This window comes from Macaca mulatta, chromosome 9 (assembly GCF_049350105.2).
Source record: "Macaca mulatta isolate MMU2019108-1 chromosome 9, T2T-MMU8v2.0, whole genome shotgun sequence".
In the NCBI taxonomy this organism is placed as follows: Eukaryota; Metazoa; Chordata; class Mammalia; order Primates; family Cercopithecidae; genus Macaca; species Macaca mulatta.
Window position 1 is genome coordinate 28,658,374 of NC_133414.1, and position 19,473 is coordinate 28,677,846.

At 38.9% G+C, this 19,473-nt stretch overlaps 1 protein-coding gene across 1 annotated transcript; it reads right to left on the reverse strand.

Annotated features, from left to right (window-relative positions):
• Positions 1–304: 304 nt before the first annotated feature.
• Positions 305–18,381, reverse strand: PTCHD3 (patched domain containing 3). Its single transcript, XM_015146674.3, has 4 exons — positions 17,193–18,381; positions 15,537–15,658; positions 5,997–6,142; positions 305–2,436 (listed from the first exon to the last, which is right to left on the reverse strand). The coding sequence occupies exons 1-4, from the start codon at positions 18,282–18,284 to the stop codon at positions 929–931; spliced, it is 2,868 nt and encodes a 955-aa protein (XP_015002160.2). The 5' UTR covers positions 18,285–18,381; the 3' UTR covers positions 305–928.
• Positions 18,382–19,473: the final 1,092 nt, after the last annotated feature.

Consider the following 19,473-nt stretch of genomic DNA (forward strand, 5'->3'; position numbering starts at 1 on the left):
GAAACGGATCTCTATCCATACGGCCCAACAAATACATGTGTATGGATCACAGGCCTAAATGTAAAATCAAAACTATTAGCTTAGAGGAGAAAACATAGATGACTTTATTTGTAACCTTGGAGTAGTCAGTGTATTTCTTAGGATAAGAAAGCACTAACCATGAAAAAATATGATAAATTGGATTTATAAACTTTAAAAATTTTTTACCAAAATATACCATGAACAAAATGTGTAGAAAAGCCTTTGAATGGAAAAATAAATGATAAGATATATTTTCACATATGAATGCATGTAGCAAGTACAATGAAAACAATATTCCATTTATAGTATGAACCATACATACAGTAGTTGAATTTCAGGTATAAATATAAAGTAAAGGGAAAAAATAACAGAAAAGTTGTACCTTGTACTTGATTGTAAAGACTGTAAGAAAGATAACACTTCCTAATTTAGCGAAGATATTTTAATATAGGACTAATTAATTTTTATCAGTATATTTTAAATAATAATTTAAAATGGGATTTCCAAGTCAAGGAAACATGCCCTTGTTTTTAGTTTGTTGACCAATTTTTTTTTTTTTTTTCTGAGACGGAGTCTCACTCTTGTCACCCAGGCTGGAGTGCTGTGGCATGATCTCAGCTCACTGCAACTTCTATCTCCCAGGTTCAAGCGATTCTCCTGCCTCAGCCTCCCAGGTAGCTGGGATTATAGGTGCACGCCACCATGCCTGGATAATTTTTGTATCTTCAGTAGTGACAAGGTTTCACCATGTTGGCCAGGCTGGTCTCGAACTCTTGACCTTAGGTGATCCACCCACCTTGGTTTCCCAGTAGTTTGTTGACTATTCTTAATAGTGCATTAAAAAAAATCAGATTGGATTGGGGCAATGAGGAATTATAGAATTGGTCTTTGATTTGTTAGTGGATATTCAAATAAACCTTCCAAAAAAGGTTAAGAATACTGGAATAAAAATTAGGCCATGAGCTGCCCCGAATACCATAACAAGAAACATAATCTTAAAAAATGTTCTGAAGATGTATGCTTTTGCTGAAGCTAAAACACACACCCCTAATATTGTTGAAATTGCACTTTGTAACACTGGGTAGCCTAGAAGATATAATGCCTCAATTGATTTTTGGTTTACTGAGGGCTGAGAACTAGAAATAAATGCATAGGAAATGTGTGCAGAAAAATCGAAAGAAAACCCTATACAAATGACAAGATTAATCATGGATATGGAATCAAGATTGACTTTCCAGAATGCCATGAAACCCGTTACTCCTACAATCACAGAACCAATAGCAAAAGTCACCCACAAGGAACAAAATGGATAAGGGATTAACAATAAGGAAACAATGAACATAGCTGCTGATGCAACCAATACATTTCGAACAGTGTTTTCTATTATTGCAGCATACTGATCAAAATATATAAATGCCTGGTTATATACTATTAAGGGAATTTGACAGTCTTCAGCTATGCGTCGTAATTGGAATAACATTATTTTCTTTTTGGTTGAGGAAGAAACATCTGTTGTCTGAATGAAGCCCCGGGAAGAAATGATTTCATTTGATGATGAAATATTAATATCATGCTGAAAATTTGGAAAATTGCTTAAAAAATCAGGAATATTGTTCATAAAAGTATTCTTATCATTAGGATCTTGGCTGTTACCTTTTAAATATTGCACATATGCATCTAACCAAAACTCTGTAAGATTTTTATCTACATAGACATTTTTTTCAAAAATTTTAATACAGTTTTCCAGTTTTTGCCTAACATCTTCATTCCAGTAGTCAACTTTTTTAGTAACAATAACCATAACCCTGGGACCATAATCTGAAAAATAATCTTCCTCTACATTAAAATATGGTGTGATGTAGGAATCGTCACTTGCCAGATTTCGAAGGTCTAAACCTTCCTGCACATGGAAACACCCATATATACTGCTTATGATATACAAAACGTATATAAAGACTACAAAATACTTGGACTCACTGCTTGTGAGAAAGGGGCCAAAATAGTCTCTAAAAAACAAATTCATTGGATGGACATCCGTTCCATGTTCATCTGGGACAGAACCAAATGGGAAACAGCAGAACTTTTTAAATGAGGACCATTTTGGGTCAGCCTTTTTCAACCAGCGTAGGCAGACTACTTCTCTTTTACCATCCAAGGCCATAAATGCTCCAAAACAGGTGATGCTATAAAAATAGCAAAATAACAGGGTCGTTCCTGTATAGATGCAAAAACATTGTACGGACCTAAAAGAGCTCATAACCCCTGTATAGAAGGCCAGGATGTTAGTGATGGTGGTGATTGTAATAGACACTGCCACTTTTGAATAGACATTGGACATCCGCTCTGGTATGTCATCTGCAAGTCTGGTCTTATGCCAGGCAGAAATCATGATAAACATGTCATCGACCCCAACACCTGTAACAAAAAAAAAAAAAAAAAAAAGAAACAGAATCTTCATCTTCATACATATTACTATCCATTAGAAATTAAACAGCTTGGTTCAAACCATTTTCTTTTTCTATATCTTAAGGTTTTATTTATCTTGTCCAACCCTCTGATTAAATACTACCTTCTCTGTGATGCTTTCCCTGGTTGCCTCTGACTTTACAACAGAACTCATCACTCCTTCCTTTGTAATAAGTCTTTGCTTTGTACATACTCCTATTATGCACGTAGCGCAGTATACTCTACTCTTTGCTTAGGGTGTTTCCATGATGAGGTCAGGAAACCTGGCTAGATGGGTATCAGTCAAAGCAGCATTGGCAATGTGTGTCTTTGATTCCAGTAGACTGCTTGAGAGATCATTTTCTCTTGTAAGATATTTCATGCTCATGTACAGACACATCCAGCCAACATTCTGTTGCTTGAAATATAAGCTGGACTTAATGTGTTCTACAGTGAGCATCTGGCTATCTCTGTGGTATGATTTGAGAGGCACCACATAGTTTATAGACACGCACAGGCACATACACAGATATAGTTTTTCTTCTAGTTTGTTTCTGATACCTAGGATGTTGGTATTCAAATTCCACTTGCCCAGTTCATTGTAATGAGATCAGAAATATGTATCAAGGTAAATCTTAAGAATTCTTTACCTATTAATGCCTACTAGATAATTAGTTCCTTTCCTCAGTGATATTTCAGATTGGTTGGCATAGGAGAACATCAGAGAATTTTCAAGTCATGACTGAAGCCTGGGAAAGGGGATTACAAAAAAAAAAAGGAACTGGAAAGGGCAGCATGAGCGTGTTGCAGATAAATTTCACCTCCCTCCAATCTCCTACCAGACATGTGAGTAATGAATTGCGTTATGACAGTAGGATGGCTATGATAACAATAGGTGATGGGAATTTTTCAGCTCCATTATAACCTTCTGGGACTACCATTGTATATGTGGTCTGCTTTGTATATGCAGTCTATCTTTGACCCAAACGTCGTTATGTAGTGAATAACGGTATAAGAAAAAAATATTTGACTTTTCAATTAATCAAGGGATGCAAATTAAACCACAAGTGAGACACTTGGTTTTCTTATTAATCAATATGAGCAAGACTGAGGATTTCTGGAGGGTTTTCTGCAAATGAAGACACTCAGTCCACTAGGGAGAAATGGAAACTGGGACACAATTTTTCAGTCCAAGTTTGCAACAAAGCAAAAGACTTAAAAAGGGAATACCTTTGACTGTCAATTCTACTTCTAGGAATTTGTCCTAATTGGACAAATGCTCAAAAGTAGAACAAGTGTGTTCATTTTGGTGTAATTTATAATAGGAAAATATCGAAAACAACATAATCCCATAACAGTATGAGATTGGCCAAATCAAACATAGCGTTAGATTGGAATCATATTCAGTCTTTTTAAAAAGAGGTAGATATTTAATGTTAAACGAAAATTTCTTGTTATAAAATAAGAGGTTTGAAATGGAGAGATAGCTACATGTGTATATTTGCATAGAACAAATTCTGGATGGATACACATAGAGATATTAGCAGGAATTATCCCTGAAGGGTGGAATTACAGTTGTTTTCCATTTTTCTTTGTATTTTTGGTAAGTTCAGAATTTATTTTACAGTAAGCATGAGAAAATAAAGATGTTTATATTTTGGAAAGTAAGCATCTTGGAAAAACTAATACTTGGTTTTCTGGGGGAGATAGTGAGTTGTGTACTGGATATTAGCTTATTTATTCTAGCTTTTCAAGGCATACCTTCCTCCTACGCACTCACACCTAATCATCCAGTGTACCTCACAGCCATAAATAACTATAGTTAAGACGTATATAATTGATTTAATGTAAGCCATTTTGTAGAGTTTGCATGAAGGCCTGGGACTTTCTTGTATACTACTGTAGACTTTATAAACACTGGATACTTAGGCTACACCACATTTATTTTAAAATATATTTTTCTGTCTTCAATAATAAATTGACCTTAGCTTACTGTAACTTTATTATTTTACAAACTTTTAAGTTTTTAAAAAATGTTTTGGCTTTTTATAACACAGCTTAAAACACAAAAACATTGGACAGCTATACAAAATATTTTCTTTACTTATATCTTTAATCTATAAGCCTTTTTCTATTTTTAAAAAATTTTATTTTTTTTTTACTTTCTAAACTTTTTATTAAAAACTAAGATACAAAAACACATATGAGCATAGTAGTGCGTGCCTGTAGTCCCAGCTACTCAGGAGGCTGAGGTAGGAGAACTGCTTGAACCCAGGAGCCGAGATTGAGCCACTGCACTTCAGCCCGGGTGACAGGGTGAGGCTCCATCACAAAAAACAAACCAAAACCCACACACATTAGCCTAGGCCTTCATAGGGTCAGAATCATCACTATCACTGTCTTCCATCTCCACATCCTGTCCCACTGGAAGGTCTTCAGGACACGTGGAGTTGTCTGCTATGATAACAATGCCTTCTTCTGAAATATCTCCTGAATAACCTACATGAAGCTATTTTACAGTTAACTATTCTTTTCATAAGTTAGAGTACACTCTAAAATAATGACATAAAATTTAGCATAGTGAATATATAAAGCAGTAACAATTGTTTATTAAGTATTATGTTGTGTACATAATTGTATGTGCTATACTTTCATAAGACTGGCAGAGTTTGTTTACACCAAGATATAAGGAAAGAAAATATTATTGTACAGCTCTCCAATGTGTTTGTGTTTTAAGCTGTGTTATCACAAAAGTCAAAAAGTGTAAAAAATCTTTAAAGTTTATAAAATAATGAAGTTGCAGTAAGCTAAGGTTAACTTATTATCGAAGAAAGAAAACTACATTTTAAATAAAGGTAGCAATAGCTTAAGTGTCCAGTGTTTATAAAGTCTGCAGTAGTGTACAGGAATGTCCTATACCTTATGTTCACTCAACATTTATTCACTGACTTACCCGGAGCAACTCTCATTCTTGCAAGCTCCATTCGTGATAAGTACCCTGTACAGGTGGACCATTTTTTATATTTTCTACCATATTTTTACTGTACCTTTTCTATGTTTAGATATATTTAGATATACAAATACTTACCATTGTGTGACAGTTACCTATAGTATTCAGCATAGTAACATGCCGCACAGGACTGCAGCCTAGGAGTAGGAGGCCAGCATAGCCGAGGTGCGTTGTAGCATATACAATTGAGGTTTGTGTAAGTAGACTCTAGGAAGTTTACACAACGACAAAATTGCCTATGGAAGCATTTCTCAGACCCTCAATGTTAAGTGATACATGACTGTATTTTTAGTGATTCGTATTTTGTTTTTTACATGTGAACTGCTGTTCACGTACATGGTCTGTTTTTCCATTAGGATACTCGATCTTTCCACCTCTAGAGATATCCAGTTCAATTTCATTTCCCTGTTTCCTGGCACCTCATTTGTGAACTGTAGAGCCACCTCAATACAATTCTTTCCCTTATATCCCCTACCCTGCCACATACACAGTGTGTAGCCTCCCGTTTGGTTTTACTCACCTAGAATAAGAAATGGCGAATTGGCAACTATGATGACAAATGGCACCCCAATGTGCAACAGCAGGCCAAAGCCGCTCACCACTGCCAAGAAAGCAGAAATCACTCCAAAGGCTGCAACACACATTTTGTTTCGTATGCAGTCCAACCTGCAAAGTTGGAGGGAAAAATCATAGAATCTGTGGTGGCAGCTTTCATCAATGGATAACATTTTTGACTTGGACACGTAGTCAAAAATCTCTAAGGCAATAATTTCCACACGTATCTTCTGGAGACATTTAATTGCCAGGGACAATCTCAGACCAATTAAAAAATAAATAAATAAATAAAAGGAAAGAAAGGGAGCAGAAAAGTTAGAAATCTGTAAATCTGTACTTCTACCAACTTTCCTACATGTGATTCTTTGCAGCCAGCCAGGCACTAAGTCACTGACTGGCATTTTGGAGCCACAAAGAAGTACTAAAACACTGCTAATGGCTAATTCCACTCTGATCTTCAGAAGGGTGTGAATGGAATATAACAGGTAATGAAGAGCAAACTGCACTAGAGAAAGAACATATAAGCAGTTATCTTTTCACCTATTGCTGATCTCTAACTAGCCACAACACAACATTAAATGCCTCCTGTATTTCAAAGCTAGTACAATGTGTATTGTTGTTAACATACAGTAGGAAAGTCTTCTTTCAAGTTACTTTCAGGATTCTTCTCTACTGGTGAAGTGGATTCTGTGGAAAAGTTGCTACGAATTTGGAAAAAATTAAAATGCGCTATATTTTAAATGACCCAATCTGTGCCTGTTTCCTTGGCAAACCAACAGGAATGGGACTATATACAGAATATTTTAAAGTATGATTCAGTGCTTTACGTCCTCAACAACCATAACGTTACCTTTTAAAATATTGGCAACAACCTCTGGCTTTAGATTTTACTTGTTAAAAATTGCTTCAGAACAAATGACTGATACCTGCATTCAGATATTCTAGTGGGGGAGAGAAACTAACTTGGGAATTAAAGTCTAGGAGCTGAGGAACTGGAACCACTGGTTTCAAAACAGCAGGAACATGACTAAAGACCTGCAGGGGAGATCACATTTAAATAGATAAAATTCTTCTTGCTAATAAAATGCCTGTACTGTTATTGTATTTCACTTTTTCTCAACCTGGTACTATGAATTTAGGTCAGGGCCCCAAGTCAACACACATACACATATAAATTCCAGGGCAAAAGTAAATTGCTTTGTTATAATAAAATCTCTTATTATAATTCTTTTTTTTTAGACAGACTTTTGCTCTTTTTGCCCAGGCTGGAGTGCAATGGTGCGATCTTAGCTCACTGCAACCTCTGCCTCCCAGGTTCAAGTGATTCTCCTGTCTCAGCCGCCCAAGTAGCTGGGATTACAGGCATGTGCCACCACACCTGGATAATTTTGTATTTTTAGTAGAGATGGAGTTTCACCATGTTGGCCAGCTGGGCTCGAACTCCTGATCTCAGGCGATCTGCCTGCCTCGGCCTCCCAAAGTGCTGGGATTACAGGCATGAGCCACTGCGCCCGGCCTATTATAATACATTTTTAAAACAACAATATTGGTTGATAGGATTTAAGATAAGAAAGTAAAAGAGATGAATTTCAAAATCAGAAAGATTTTGGATAAAAGGTATATATGACAAGGTTATGCCCATTCCTCCTTTTCTTAGCTGTGAATTTTTCTTAGGATAGGGGAGTGAAGTATAGTATTGACCACAGAGACTTTGGCTAGATATAAATAAAGTTCAGTACTATCTGTGGTTTCAGGCATCCATTGGATGTCTTGGATAGTATTCCTGTGGAAAGGCAGGGTATTACTATACATGAAATAGCATGAACTATAATTAAGTTCAATTTAGAGCATAGGCTTTTGGAAAAGTCTTATTTAAGTGACTTCATTGCAAGACAATAAATATAGAATCCTGAAATATGTTTGAATATGTGTCTTAAATGAGCTAAATGCGTGTATGCAAGGTATAACCTTCATATATGAGTGTGTGTGAGACAGGCAAAATGGGGATAAGTACTAGAACTGTCTAGGAAGCTCCACCCAGAGCAGACATAAGAGACCCTCTGTGATAAGGGAAGAGGGGGAGCGAGAGGTGTCCAGGGAACTTATAAAAGCACTTGTAGGCGGCTGGGTGCAGTGGCTCACGCCTGTAATCCCAGCACTTTGGAAAGCCGGAGGTGGGCGGATCACCTGAGGAGTTTGAGACCAGCCTGGCCAACACGGCGAAACCCCGTCTCTACTAAAAATACAAAAATTAGCCGGGTGTGGTGGCGCATGCCTGTAATCCCAGCTACTCAGGAGGCTGAGGCAGGAGAATCGCTTGAACCCAGGAGGCGGAGGTTTCAGTGAGCTGAGATTGTGCCATTGTACTCCAGGCTGGGTGACAGAGTGAGACTCCATCTCAAAAAACAAAACACAAAACACCAAACAAACACTTGCCAGAGGATCAATTTCATATTCAAGACCAGAGAAGACATATGTTAGACTGTCGTGGCAGCATTCATATCTTAAGAGTTTTTCAATTCCATTTCTCCTACTCTTTGAGCATGCTCCAGTCTGTGAACCACTCAGCAAGGTGGATAGTAGGAGAAGTGACAGGAGATGCCTGGAATATCCCTTTTTCCCTATTAAAGGCTATTCCATGTAGCATGCTCCAGCTAGGAGAGGGGGAAAAACCTTAGCTTCAAATCAAGTTACCACTTTTGTTTATGACATGAACATGAACATGGACATTTTAATTCTGACTGGAGGACTTTTTGTCTTGCTTAAGAATTACCATAACATAGGGACTGCCTGAATTTTCGTGAGGCAGAGGAAGAACTTGCTCTACCTAGTAAACTAACAGGAAACAAAGGGAGACAAAAACACAACTGCTTTATGTTTATACCTTATGAGTCTTGTGTTCAATATGGTGGTTACATAAGCATAGAAGAGTCTTTAGAGACAACTATAAATCATTTTCCAATTCTCTTATTAAATATTTTTCTGCGTTATTGTCCAAATCATTTGTAAAGATATGTAAGAACTGACTAGAATTTGTATTTTCAAAACCAACTATCTATCTAGTAGAAAAGTTTTGTCAAACCAATTATTAGTAACACGTAGACTGAATTTTTAAAATGCTTTATCCTACTAAGTTTAGTAGACTGAATTTTGCGGGATTTTTTTGTTTCTTTTTAAAGTTTCTTTGTTTCTAAGGGATGTGGTCCTTCTTTCCAGGGTAACAAAATTATGAGGTAGTTTATTGACCCAAAGAGGTCCCCAATGTTTTCACATCCCTTTACCTACTGAGACTTCATCTTTCTTTTCCATACATCTAAATAGTTAAATTATATTATTTGTCCCTAAACCTACCTACATGTAAGAATCAGCTAGAGAAATTTCTGAAATACAGATTTCCAGATTTAACCCCAAGATATTTTAATTTGGTAGGGTGGTGCCTGAGAATATCTGGTTTATGGCTCTCTGGGTGACTCTGATGTAAATTAATTAGAATATAATCTATGGGGTTCCTCCTACATCTAAATTCTGTTGTTTGATGATATCTTTCATATTTTAGTTTGAACTCAAACAAGAACACAAACTACCCTTAATGCCTAGAGAACAATTTTTAAGTGCTTAACAAGGTAAACTGCACATTAGAACAATGGAGACACTTAAGTCAATTAAATTCGAACTTAATTTTTTATGAAGTGAAAAGTGCTATTTTAAATTAGTAGAAATAGGACGTGCTTCCTGGTTCCACCAACTTATCTGCCTTCCAAATGGAACAATTAATCGTAACTGATGCAATATGTTAGGTAAAAAAGATACGCCAAATCAAACAAAACTGGCCACAATTTCTTTTACTATTCCATTCGATTAGACACTATTGCTGATGGGAAAAAATGTTTTTAAAAATCACCAGGCTTAAAAAATAAGAGTTTAGCACGGGATGTCAGGAAAAATGGTAGAATAAGAAGCTCTTGTCCTCTCAAAGAATTATCCAAAAAACAAGCAGAAACTGTCAGAAGCAATTTTATGAACCCTGGAAAAAGTGAGAGCAACCAAGCGAGTGATGAACCAAAAAAAAAAAAAAAAAAAAGGAAAAAGAAAAAATCGCCCCCCTTTCTGGCATGGTGGCAGTGTTAAGGTAGCAGGGGTGTTAAAGTGGCCACAGTCTCAAAAGCAGAGGCAGTATTAAAGTGATGACAGCCTGAGTCCCAGTGTCAGAGTGTTTCACCGGATCTGGAGGGGGAAGAGCGAATTTTACTCAAGAAATATTGTATATGAAAGTTAGCTGGGTGTGGTGGCACATGCCTGTAATCACAGCTACTCAGGAGGCTGAGGCAGGAGAATGGATTGAACCTGGGAGGCAGAAGTTGCAGTGAGTGGAGGTTGCGCCACTGCACTCCAGCCTGGGTGACAGAACAAGACTCCATCTCAAAAAAAAAAAAAAAGTATATATATATATATACACACACACACACACATATATATATAATATGTCTGGCTACACAAAGGACTCATGCAAGGTGCTCCTTTCTGTTTTGCTTAACTCAAAACTCAGGTTGAAAAAGGTGGCAAACATTGCAACCTGAATTAACAACCCTCAGATGGCTGGGGCAAGAGATCACACCCCAAATGTACAAAACACTAAGACAAAAGATGGGGAGCATTTCTCTGAGAATTTAGGACATTGAAAAGCAACTATGCATACTGGGGAATTTAGAAAGTTACTATAAACAGTAACTAACTTGTATGAAGAAATAAAAATATCCAGTAAAAGGAAATGCATGGACAACTATAAAAGCAAGTATTATTGTACTTTTGGTTGTAACTCCACAGTTTATTTTCTATAGAAATTAAAAGACAAATGCATAAAAAAAAACTGTAAATCTATGTTATAGGGCATACAATATATTAAGGTGTAATTTGTGACAAAGAGGAGAAGAGGTTCTTATATGGTTTTGGATTAAATTGGTATCAATTCAGTACAGACTATTTTAAATTTAGGATGTTATATAAAATCCCCATGGTAATCACAAAGAAAATCTCTAAAAATATCACAAAAGGGGATGAAAAGAGAATAAAAACAGCTCACTAGAAAAATATAAACTAAACATAAAAGAAAGCATAATGGAATGTCACTGTGATAGAAATCTTACCTGGTGCAGTATAATTCCCAAGTGTATTGTATACCAGAAAAAAAAAAAAAAGCAATGTGGCGGCCAGGCACGGTGACTCACGCCTGTAATCCCAGCACTTTGGGAGGCCGGTGCGGGTGGATCACGAGGTCAAGAGATCGAGACCATCCTGGCTAACACGGTGAAACCCTGTCTCTACTAAAAATACAAAAAATTAGCTGGGCGTGGTAGCGGACACCTGTAGTCCCAGCTACTCGAGAGGCTGAGGTAGGAGAATGGCATGAACCCAAGAGGCAGAGCTGGCAGTGAGCCGAGATTGTGCCACTGCACTCCAGCCTGGGCGACAGAGCCAGACTCTGTCTCCAAAAAAACAAAAGGAAATGTGGCTAGGCATAGTAGCTCATGCTGCACCCACCAGTGGGGGTGGCTCACAATGTAATCCCACCACTTTGGGAGGTTGAGGTGAGAGGATCACTTGAGGCCAGGAGTTCAAGGCCAGCCTAGGCAACACAGCAAGATCCTGTCTCTACAAAAAATAATAAAAATTAGCCAGATGTGGTGGCATGTGCCTGTAGTCCCAGCTACTCAGGAGGCTGAGGTGGGAGGATTGCTTGAGTTTAGGAGTTCAAGGCTGCAGTAAGTTACGATTGTGCCGTTCCATAGCAGCCTGGGCAACAGGGAAAGACCCTGTCTGAAAAGAAAAAAGAAATGTGAAAAAAATAAAGCATAATAGAGGAAATGAAGGACAAAAAAGTGATAAGACAGATAGAACATAAAAAAGTTAAAAGTTCTTTCTTGTCAGCAATTACCTTAAATGTAAATAGATTAAACTCTCCAATCAAAAGACAGGTTGGCAGAATGGATAAAGCAACATGATCTAACTATATGCTGTTTACAGACTTACTTTATCTCCAAAAATATAAGTAGATTGAAAGTATATAAAAAGATAACTCTACACAAATAGTAACCAAAATAGAGCAGGAGTGGCTACACTAACATCAGGCAAAGAAGACTTAGAGACAAAGGAGTACATTATATATTGATAAAAGGGTCAATTCCCCAAGAAGCTATAACAACTGTAAACATATGTGCACTGCATAACAGAGACCCGAAATATATGAAGTAAATATTGACAGAAGTGAAGGTGGGGATAGAGCACTCTACAATAATAGCTGGAGAGGACTAGGCGTGGTGACTTACACCTATAATTTCAGCACTTTGGGAGGCTGAGGTGGGTGGATCACTTGAGGTCAGGAGTTTGAGACCAGCCTGGGCAACATGGTGAAACCCCATCTCTACTAAAAATACAAAAATCAGGTGAGCATGGTGATGCACACCTGTAATCCTAGCTACTCGGGAGGCTGAAGCAGAAGAATTGCTTGAACCTGGGAGGTGCAGGTTACATTGAGGCAAGATTGTGTCCCTGCACTTCTGCCTGGGTGACAGAGTAAGACTCCATCTCAAAAAAAAAAAAAAAGAAAAAGAAAAAAAAAGCTGGACAATGCAATATACCACTTTCATCAATGCATAAAACATCTGAGCAGAATATCAATAAGGACACAGAGAAATGAACAACACTACAAACCAATTAGACCCTATGGAAATATATAGAAGACTCAACCCAATGACAGCAGAATATACACTCTTCTTTAGTGCCCATGGAACATTCTCCAGGATAGATCATACATTTGACTGTAAAACAAGTCTGAACAAATTTTAAATGATTGAAGTTATACAGTGTATGTTTTTCTAACCAACAATAGAATAAAGCTAAAAATCAACAATAGAAGGAAAACTGGAATATTAACAAATCTACAAAAATGTAACAATACACTATTAAACAATCAAGGGACATTAGAAAATAGTTAAGAATGAAAATGAACACACAACGTAACATAACTTATGGGATACAGTGATAATAGTGCTCAGAGGGAAATTTATAGCTGTAAATACTTACATGAAAAAGAAAAAAGATTTCAAATCAATAAATTAACACCTTGTGGAGCTAGAGAAAGGAGGGAAAACCAAACTCAAAGCTAACAGAGGTGTCTTAGTCTGTTCTGCCCACTGTAACAAAATAGACTGAGAAACTTATAAACAACAGAAAATTGCTTCTTACAGTACTCGAGGCTGCGAAATCCAAGGTCAAGGCCAAAGATTTGGTGTCTAGTGACGGTTTGCTCTTTGCTCCATAGATGGTGCCTTCTTGCTATGTCCTTACATGGTGGAAAGGGCTAATAATCTCCCTCCGAATTCTTTTTAAGAGTATCAGTCCCATTCTAATCACCTGTCAAAGGCCCACCTCATATTACTATCACACCAGGAATTAGGTTTCCACATAGGAATTTTGGGAGGACACAAACATTCAGGCCACAGGAAAAAGGAAGGAAAGAGTAAAGATTAGAACAGAGGTGAAAACAGAATAGAAAAACAATAGAATGAATCAATCCAAAAGTTGGTTACTTGAAAAGATCAACAAAATTGATTAAATTTTACCTAGTGTCACAAAGAAAAAGAGAAGACACAAATAACTAAAGTTGACATGAAAGAGGAGACGTTACTACTGACCTTATAGAAATAGAAAAGTTTATGAGAATATTATCAAAAACTGTATGTCAACAAACTGGATAACCTAGATGGAATGCACGAATTCCTACAAAAACACAAATGATCTAAACTGACTTAAGGTGAAATAGAAAATCTCAAGACCTGTAACAAAAGATTAAACCAGTAATAAAAAAACTCCCAACAAAGAAAAGTCCAGGACCAGATTTCACTGATGAATTCTACCAAACATCTAAAGTGGAGGTAACAGGAATCCTTCTCAAACTCTTCCAAAAAATTGAAGAGGAGGGAACATTTCTTAACTCACTCTGGGAGACCATCATTACACTGATACAATGCTAGACAATGACATCATAAGAAAAGAAAACTACAAACCAATAGCTCTCATGAATATAGGTGCAAAAGTCATTAACAAATACCAGTAAGTCCAATCCAAAGCATATTAAAAGGATTATACATCATAGTCAGCAGGGATTTATCCCAGAAAGGTCATTGGGAGAAAGTCAATCAATGTAATATACCATATTTATAGAACAGAGGACAACAACCACATGATCATCTCACTAGATGTTTAAAAGGCACTTGACAAAATCCAACACCCTTGCATAATAAAAACACTAAAAAACTAGGAATATGAAGGAAAATTCCTCAAAATAGTAAAGACATTTATAAAAATAGTAAAACTAACATCATGCTCAAGGGTGAAACAATGAAAGCTTTCCTCTAAGATCAGATCAGATCAGAAACAAGACAGAAAAGATGTCCCACTTCCCCATTGATACGCAATGTTGTACTGGAAGTTGTAGCCAGAGCAATTAGAAAAAAAAAATGTATAAATAAAAAGCATCTAAATTAGAAGGGAAGAAATATAACTCTCCCTCCTCAGAGATCACATGATTGTATACCTGAAAAATACCAAAGAATCCAGAAGAAAACTACTAGAGTTAATAAATTCAGCACAACTTCAGGATACAAGATCAACACCAAAAAATTAGTTGTGCTTCTATACATATGCAATAAACAATCCAAAAAGGAAATTAAGAAAGCAATTCCATTTAAATAGCTCTAAATGAATGAAACACCTAAGAATAATTTTAACCAAGGAGGTGAAGAATCTGCACACTGAAAACTACCAAACAAGGTAAAAGAAACTTAAAAAGACCTAGATAAATGGAAAGATCCTTAGTTCCTGGGTTGGTAGACTCAATATTGCTAAAATGCCAGTCCTACTCAAAACAGTCTGCAGATTCAACACAATCCCCATCAAAATTCCAACAGCCATTTCCCCCCAAGAAATAGAGAAGCTGATTCTTAAATTCATATGGAATTGCAAGGAGTCTCGATGATCTATGTAATCTTGAAGAAGAAGAACGAAGCTGAAGGAATCAGTATTATTCAGCCATAAAACGCAATGGGGTTCTGATACATGCTACAAGGATGAACCTTGAAAATATTATGCCTAATGAAATGAGCCAGTCACAAAAAGACAATTATATGATTCCACTATATGAAACCTTTAGGAAAATTCACAGAGACAAAGTAGATTAAAGGTTAACTGGCACTGGGTGGGGGTGGTGGTGGTGGTGATGGGGAATTTATTGCAAAATGGTAACAGAGTTCCTGTTTGGGATGATGTAAAATATTTGAAAACAGATAGTTGTGATGGTTGCACGCCAGTGTGGATGTAATTAATGCCACTGAATTGTACACATAAGAATGGCTAGAATAGCACATATGTCATATATATTATAATATTTTACCATAATAAAGTATTTTTCATAAAGTAAGAGATTTAAAAACTAATCAAAGCTTTTTACCTAAAGCATGACGTGACTGCAAACAGAATGATGAGAACGTATGCCAGGTGAAACACAGGGATCACAGTCATAGAAGTTGCCTGAAATTCCAGTTGTCTGGAAAGTGATGTAAAATGGACCACCTGCCACAAAAATATACTCAGATAAATAACTTTTAATTACAATATTTGTGTGTGAGTTACAAAAACTATTGAAACACTTTATTTTAGTGATGAAACAATATGTTAAAATTCAGCAAAAGATAGAAATACATGGATTATGACTTCAGAATAGAGAAAACAATGTCAATTTGCTTCTTTCCACACATCTAAAGATTCCTCAAGTTTCTTGCAAATTCAAAGTTTAAATAAAACTCCTGAATAAACAAAATCTGAATTTTATATAAAACTTTGAAATCTTTTTTTTTTTTTTTGAGACAGGGCCCTCAACCTCCTGGGCTCAAGTGATCCTCCTGCCTTGGCCTTACAAATAGCTGGGACTACAGGTGTGTGCCACCACGACTGGCTAACTTTTGTATTTTTTTTGCCAGGTTGCCCCAGCTAGTCTTGAACCCCTGGACTCAAGCGGTCTACCTGCCTTGGTGTCCCAGAATGCTGGGATTACAGGTGTGAGCCGCCACACCTAGCCTGAAACTGGTTAATCTTGTTCTCATTAATAGCTCAGAAATTACCAACTTTTTCTTTTTCTTTTTTTTTTTTTGAGAGGGAGTCTCGCTCTGCCGCCCAGGCTGGAGTGCAATGGCCAGATCTCAGCTCACTGCAAGCTCCACCTCCCGGGTTCACGCCATTCTCCTGCCTCAGCCTCCCAAGTAGCTGGGACTACAGGCGCCCGCCACCTTGCCCGGCTAGTTTTTTGTACTTTTTAGTAGAGACGGGGTTTCACCGTATTAACCAGGATGGTCTCGATCTCCTGACCTCGTGATCCGCCCGTCTCGGCCTCCCAAAGTGCTGGGATTACAGGCTTGAGCCACCGCGCCCGGCCGCAACTTTTTCTAAATTTGTATTAGGTTGGTGTCTTTTACTATTTCAATTGCATAGATATTTCAGGAGGGCCTGGCCTTTGAAAGCTCTTTCCAGCAGGTGTCTCTTTCACTAGGGCTTATTTATACATCTTTATTAATAGACTTGCAGATCCACCAATAACTGAACAGCTACTATGTACCTCACACTAAGCCAGGGGCTGCTTTGTATGTATCTAACTTGAAAAATGCTAAGCTAGTTATCTTCTTAACACTACAGAACTTTTACTTACAAGACGGTTTGTTTTTTAATCCCAATGAGCTCCAAGCAAGTTTTAGGGGCTCCCCCAAGCCAGTGAAGAATTTAACTAAAAGTAGAATTTCAGAAGACTGTAATTTGATTAGAAACCAAACCCCAAAATTAAACATGAAGATCAATGTCTGTACCGAACAGGCCCATTGGGTGGACGAAAGATTTGTGTTATCGACTAGAATGTTACTCAGGATTCACGATTTCTGGCATCCGTCGGTGTTAAGAAAATTGGATTGAGTACCAAATATGGTAGAGCACACCCAGCCTAGAGGCAAGGGCTCCATAAAGTAGTCAGGAGGTGCTTTTGTTAGGGTTCTGGGGAGCAAGTCTTCCTCGTCCCTCTGACCTTCTCCTGGCCTCCCTGTAAACCCAAACCACCAGGTACCTCAATTTTCTTCAAGGCCAAGGTGTTCGTAATGTTGGTAAATTGGTCGAGGAAATGGGTGAGCCACTGCTTGCTCTGCACACTGTCCTCAGGGTCCTCGGTCTTCAGGTAGTACAGCAGCCGCATGGCTTTGGCCCGCAGGAGTAAGTGGCCCATTCCTAGGCTGCCCCCCAAGATGCGTCCTCCGAAGAAGCCGGTCAGGTAGAGGGGATGCCCGCCGTGGTGGTAGATGGGGAAGGAGATGCTGCTCAGGTTGAGCGTTTTGTCCACCTGCCAGGCGTGCAGGAGCGGGTTGGGGCGCACGCAGAGCGCCCTGTACCTCGCGCACACTTGCTGGTACTGGATCTGGCTTCCGTCTTCCTGCGCCACACGCAGATCCTGCACCGCGCCGTCCAGTTTGCTGACTTCTGCAAAGGTGGCCGGGTCCAGCAGTGAGTCGCTGTAGGAGACCACCAGAAGCGAGGCGAAATTGGCTTCGGTGCTCCTCCTGGAGGCGGAGAAGCGGTAGGAGTCGTTGGTGGTGAAATGGCCCTGCACGAAGCGCCGCTCCGCCTTGGCCGGGCCCCCCACCGGGGTGTACTGCTCCTCTAGGTCTTCCTCTTCCTCGTCGGGTAGGTACAGGAAACCGGTGCCCAGCGCCGCTGTCAGCATCAAGGGCGCCAGCAGGAAGATCCAGGGGTGCGCGCCCACCTGCCACCCCAGCCACTGGAAGGCGCGGGACAGCGGCGCCTCTAGGCAGTCGGTGTGACAGCGGTGCCGGTGCCTGCAGATGGCCCTGGGTTCGGGAGTTTCCTCCTCTGGAAAGGGTGCATCGTCCAGCTCCAACCGCAGGCGGGGTGCATCATCCAGCACCGACGGCCGGGGGGATGCATCGTCCCCCTCTGGCAGGGGTGCATCGTCCCGCTCCAACGCCGGGGGTCCTGGGGTTTCGGGGGGTCTCGGGGATGCCAGGGGTCCCAGGGGTGGCTGGTTGCCCTCCGACTCCGATTCCTCAGATTTCTGGTACCACTCCGACCCGGTCGCCGAGTCCTGCTTGGTGAGCTTGGGCTTCTGCTCTGGGCTCGGCCTGGGCTCGGGCTCCACCCAAGGCATTGATTCTTCCTCTAAGGAAGCGCAGGAGGGACAGCAGGTGAAAAGTAGCTGCGGAGATCCCACCAGACGGTTTCCTGGCCCCACCCAACGCTTTCCTGGCCCCACCCAACGGTTTCCTGGAGGAATTCTAGGGGAGTTTGGCTCCAGCCGCGCGCCAGAAGCGGAGGCTGCATTGGGAGCACGTGTTTTGCCCCGTCGCCCAACTAATCTGAAATGTGTTTGTGGTGTCCCTGGTTTCTCAGGGGTTCTGCACATACAAGGAACGCTTCTTTAAGGTCATCAAATGTGTGCCTATCCTTTGGGACTCGCAATTTATTGGGAGAATTTGGGTGTTTCTTCCACGCACACAAATGGTACAGAAATTCCACGTGTCCTGAGTGACAGATTTTACCTTTCTTGGCGTTCACCCAGTAGCAGTTTCGGGTAAGACTTTTGTGAACCTGACGCACTTGACTTAGTTATTATTTTTATTTTCTGTCCACAAGTGTAACATATACATACATTCTCCTAGTAAAAAGAAGTAAATGCATAGAATGAAAAGTGGGAAAAAAAATCAAAATCTTGCACTCCCATTCCTCTTGAAAGAAGTGTTAAAAAGTGGGTCTGCATCCTTACCAACCCTTTCTATGCATATACATGCATATCAAAGATATAGCAGATATACCTTTTTCATAAATACTACTGCACTATTCGTGTTATGTAGATTACATTTTTCATCTACAGTGGCAGAAGATTTGAACATGTCAGTGCATGTGGATTTATCTTATTTTTTTGAACTGCTCTATGCTTTTCCAATGTATGGATGAAATATAATTTAGCTAGAATCTTATTGATGGACCCATACATTGTTTAGTCATTTGCTTTTATAAACAGTGCTCAGTAAATAAATATCATTTTTTAAACCTGTACATAAGAACCGTATCTGTCAGAAATAATTTTTTAGAGTGGATTCACTAGGCCAAAGGATAGGTTTTTTTAAATTTTTAGAGCTATGAGAAATTAAAATCCAAAGAAGTTGTATTGATTTATACCCTCATAAGCAATATACCAATTTGCCATAGCCTATCCTACAATGTCAGCAAAGTGGTTTGTGCCAGTGGTATCTTACTTTGGTTTAATTTTGAATGTACTGCTTAGTATCCTTATCTTTCCTTTTTGAGTAAACTATCATATCTTTTGCATGCCTATT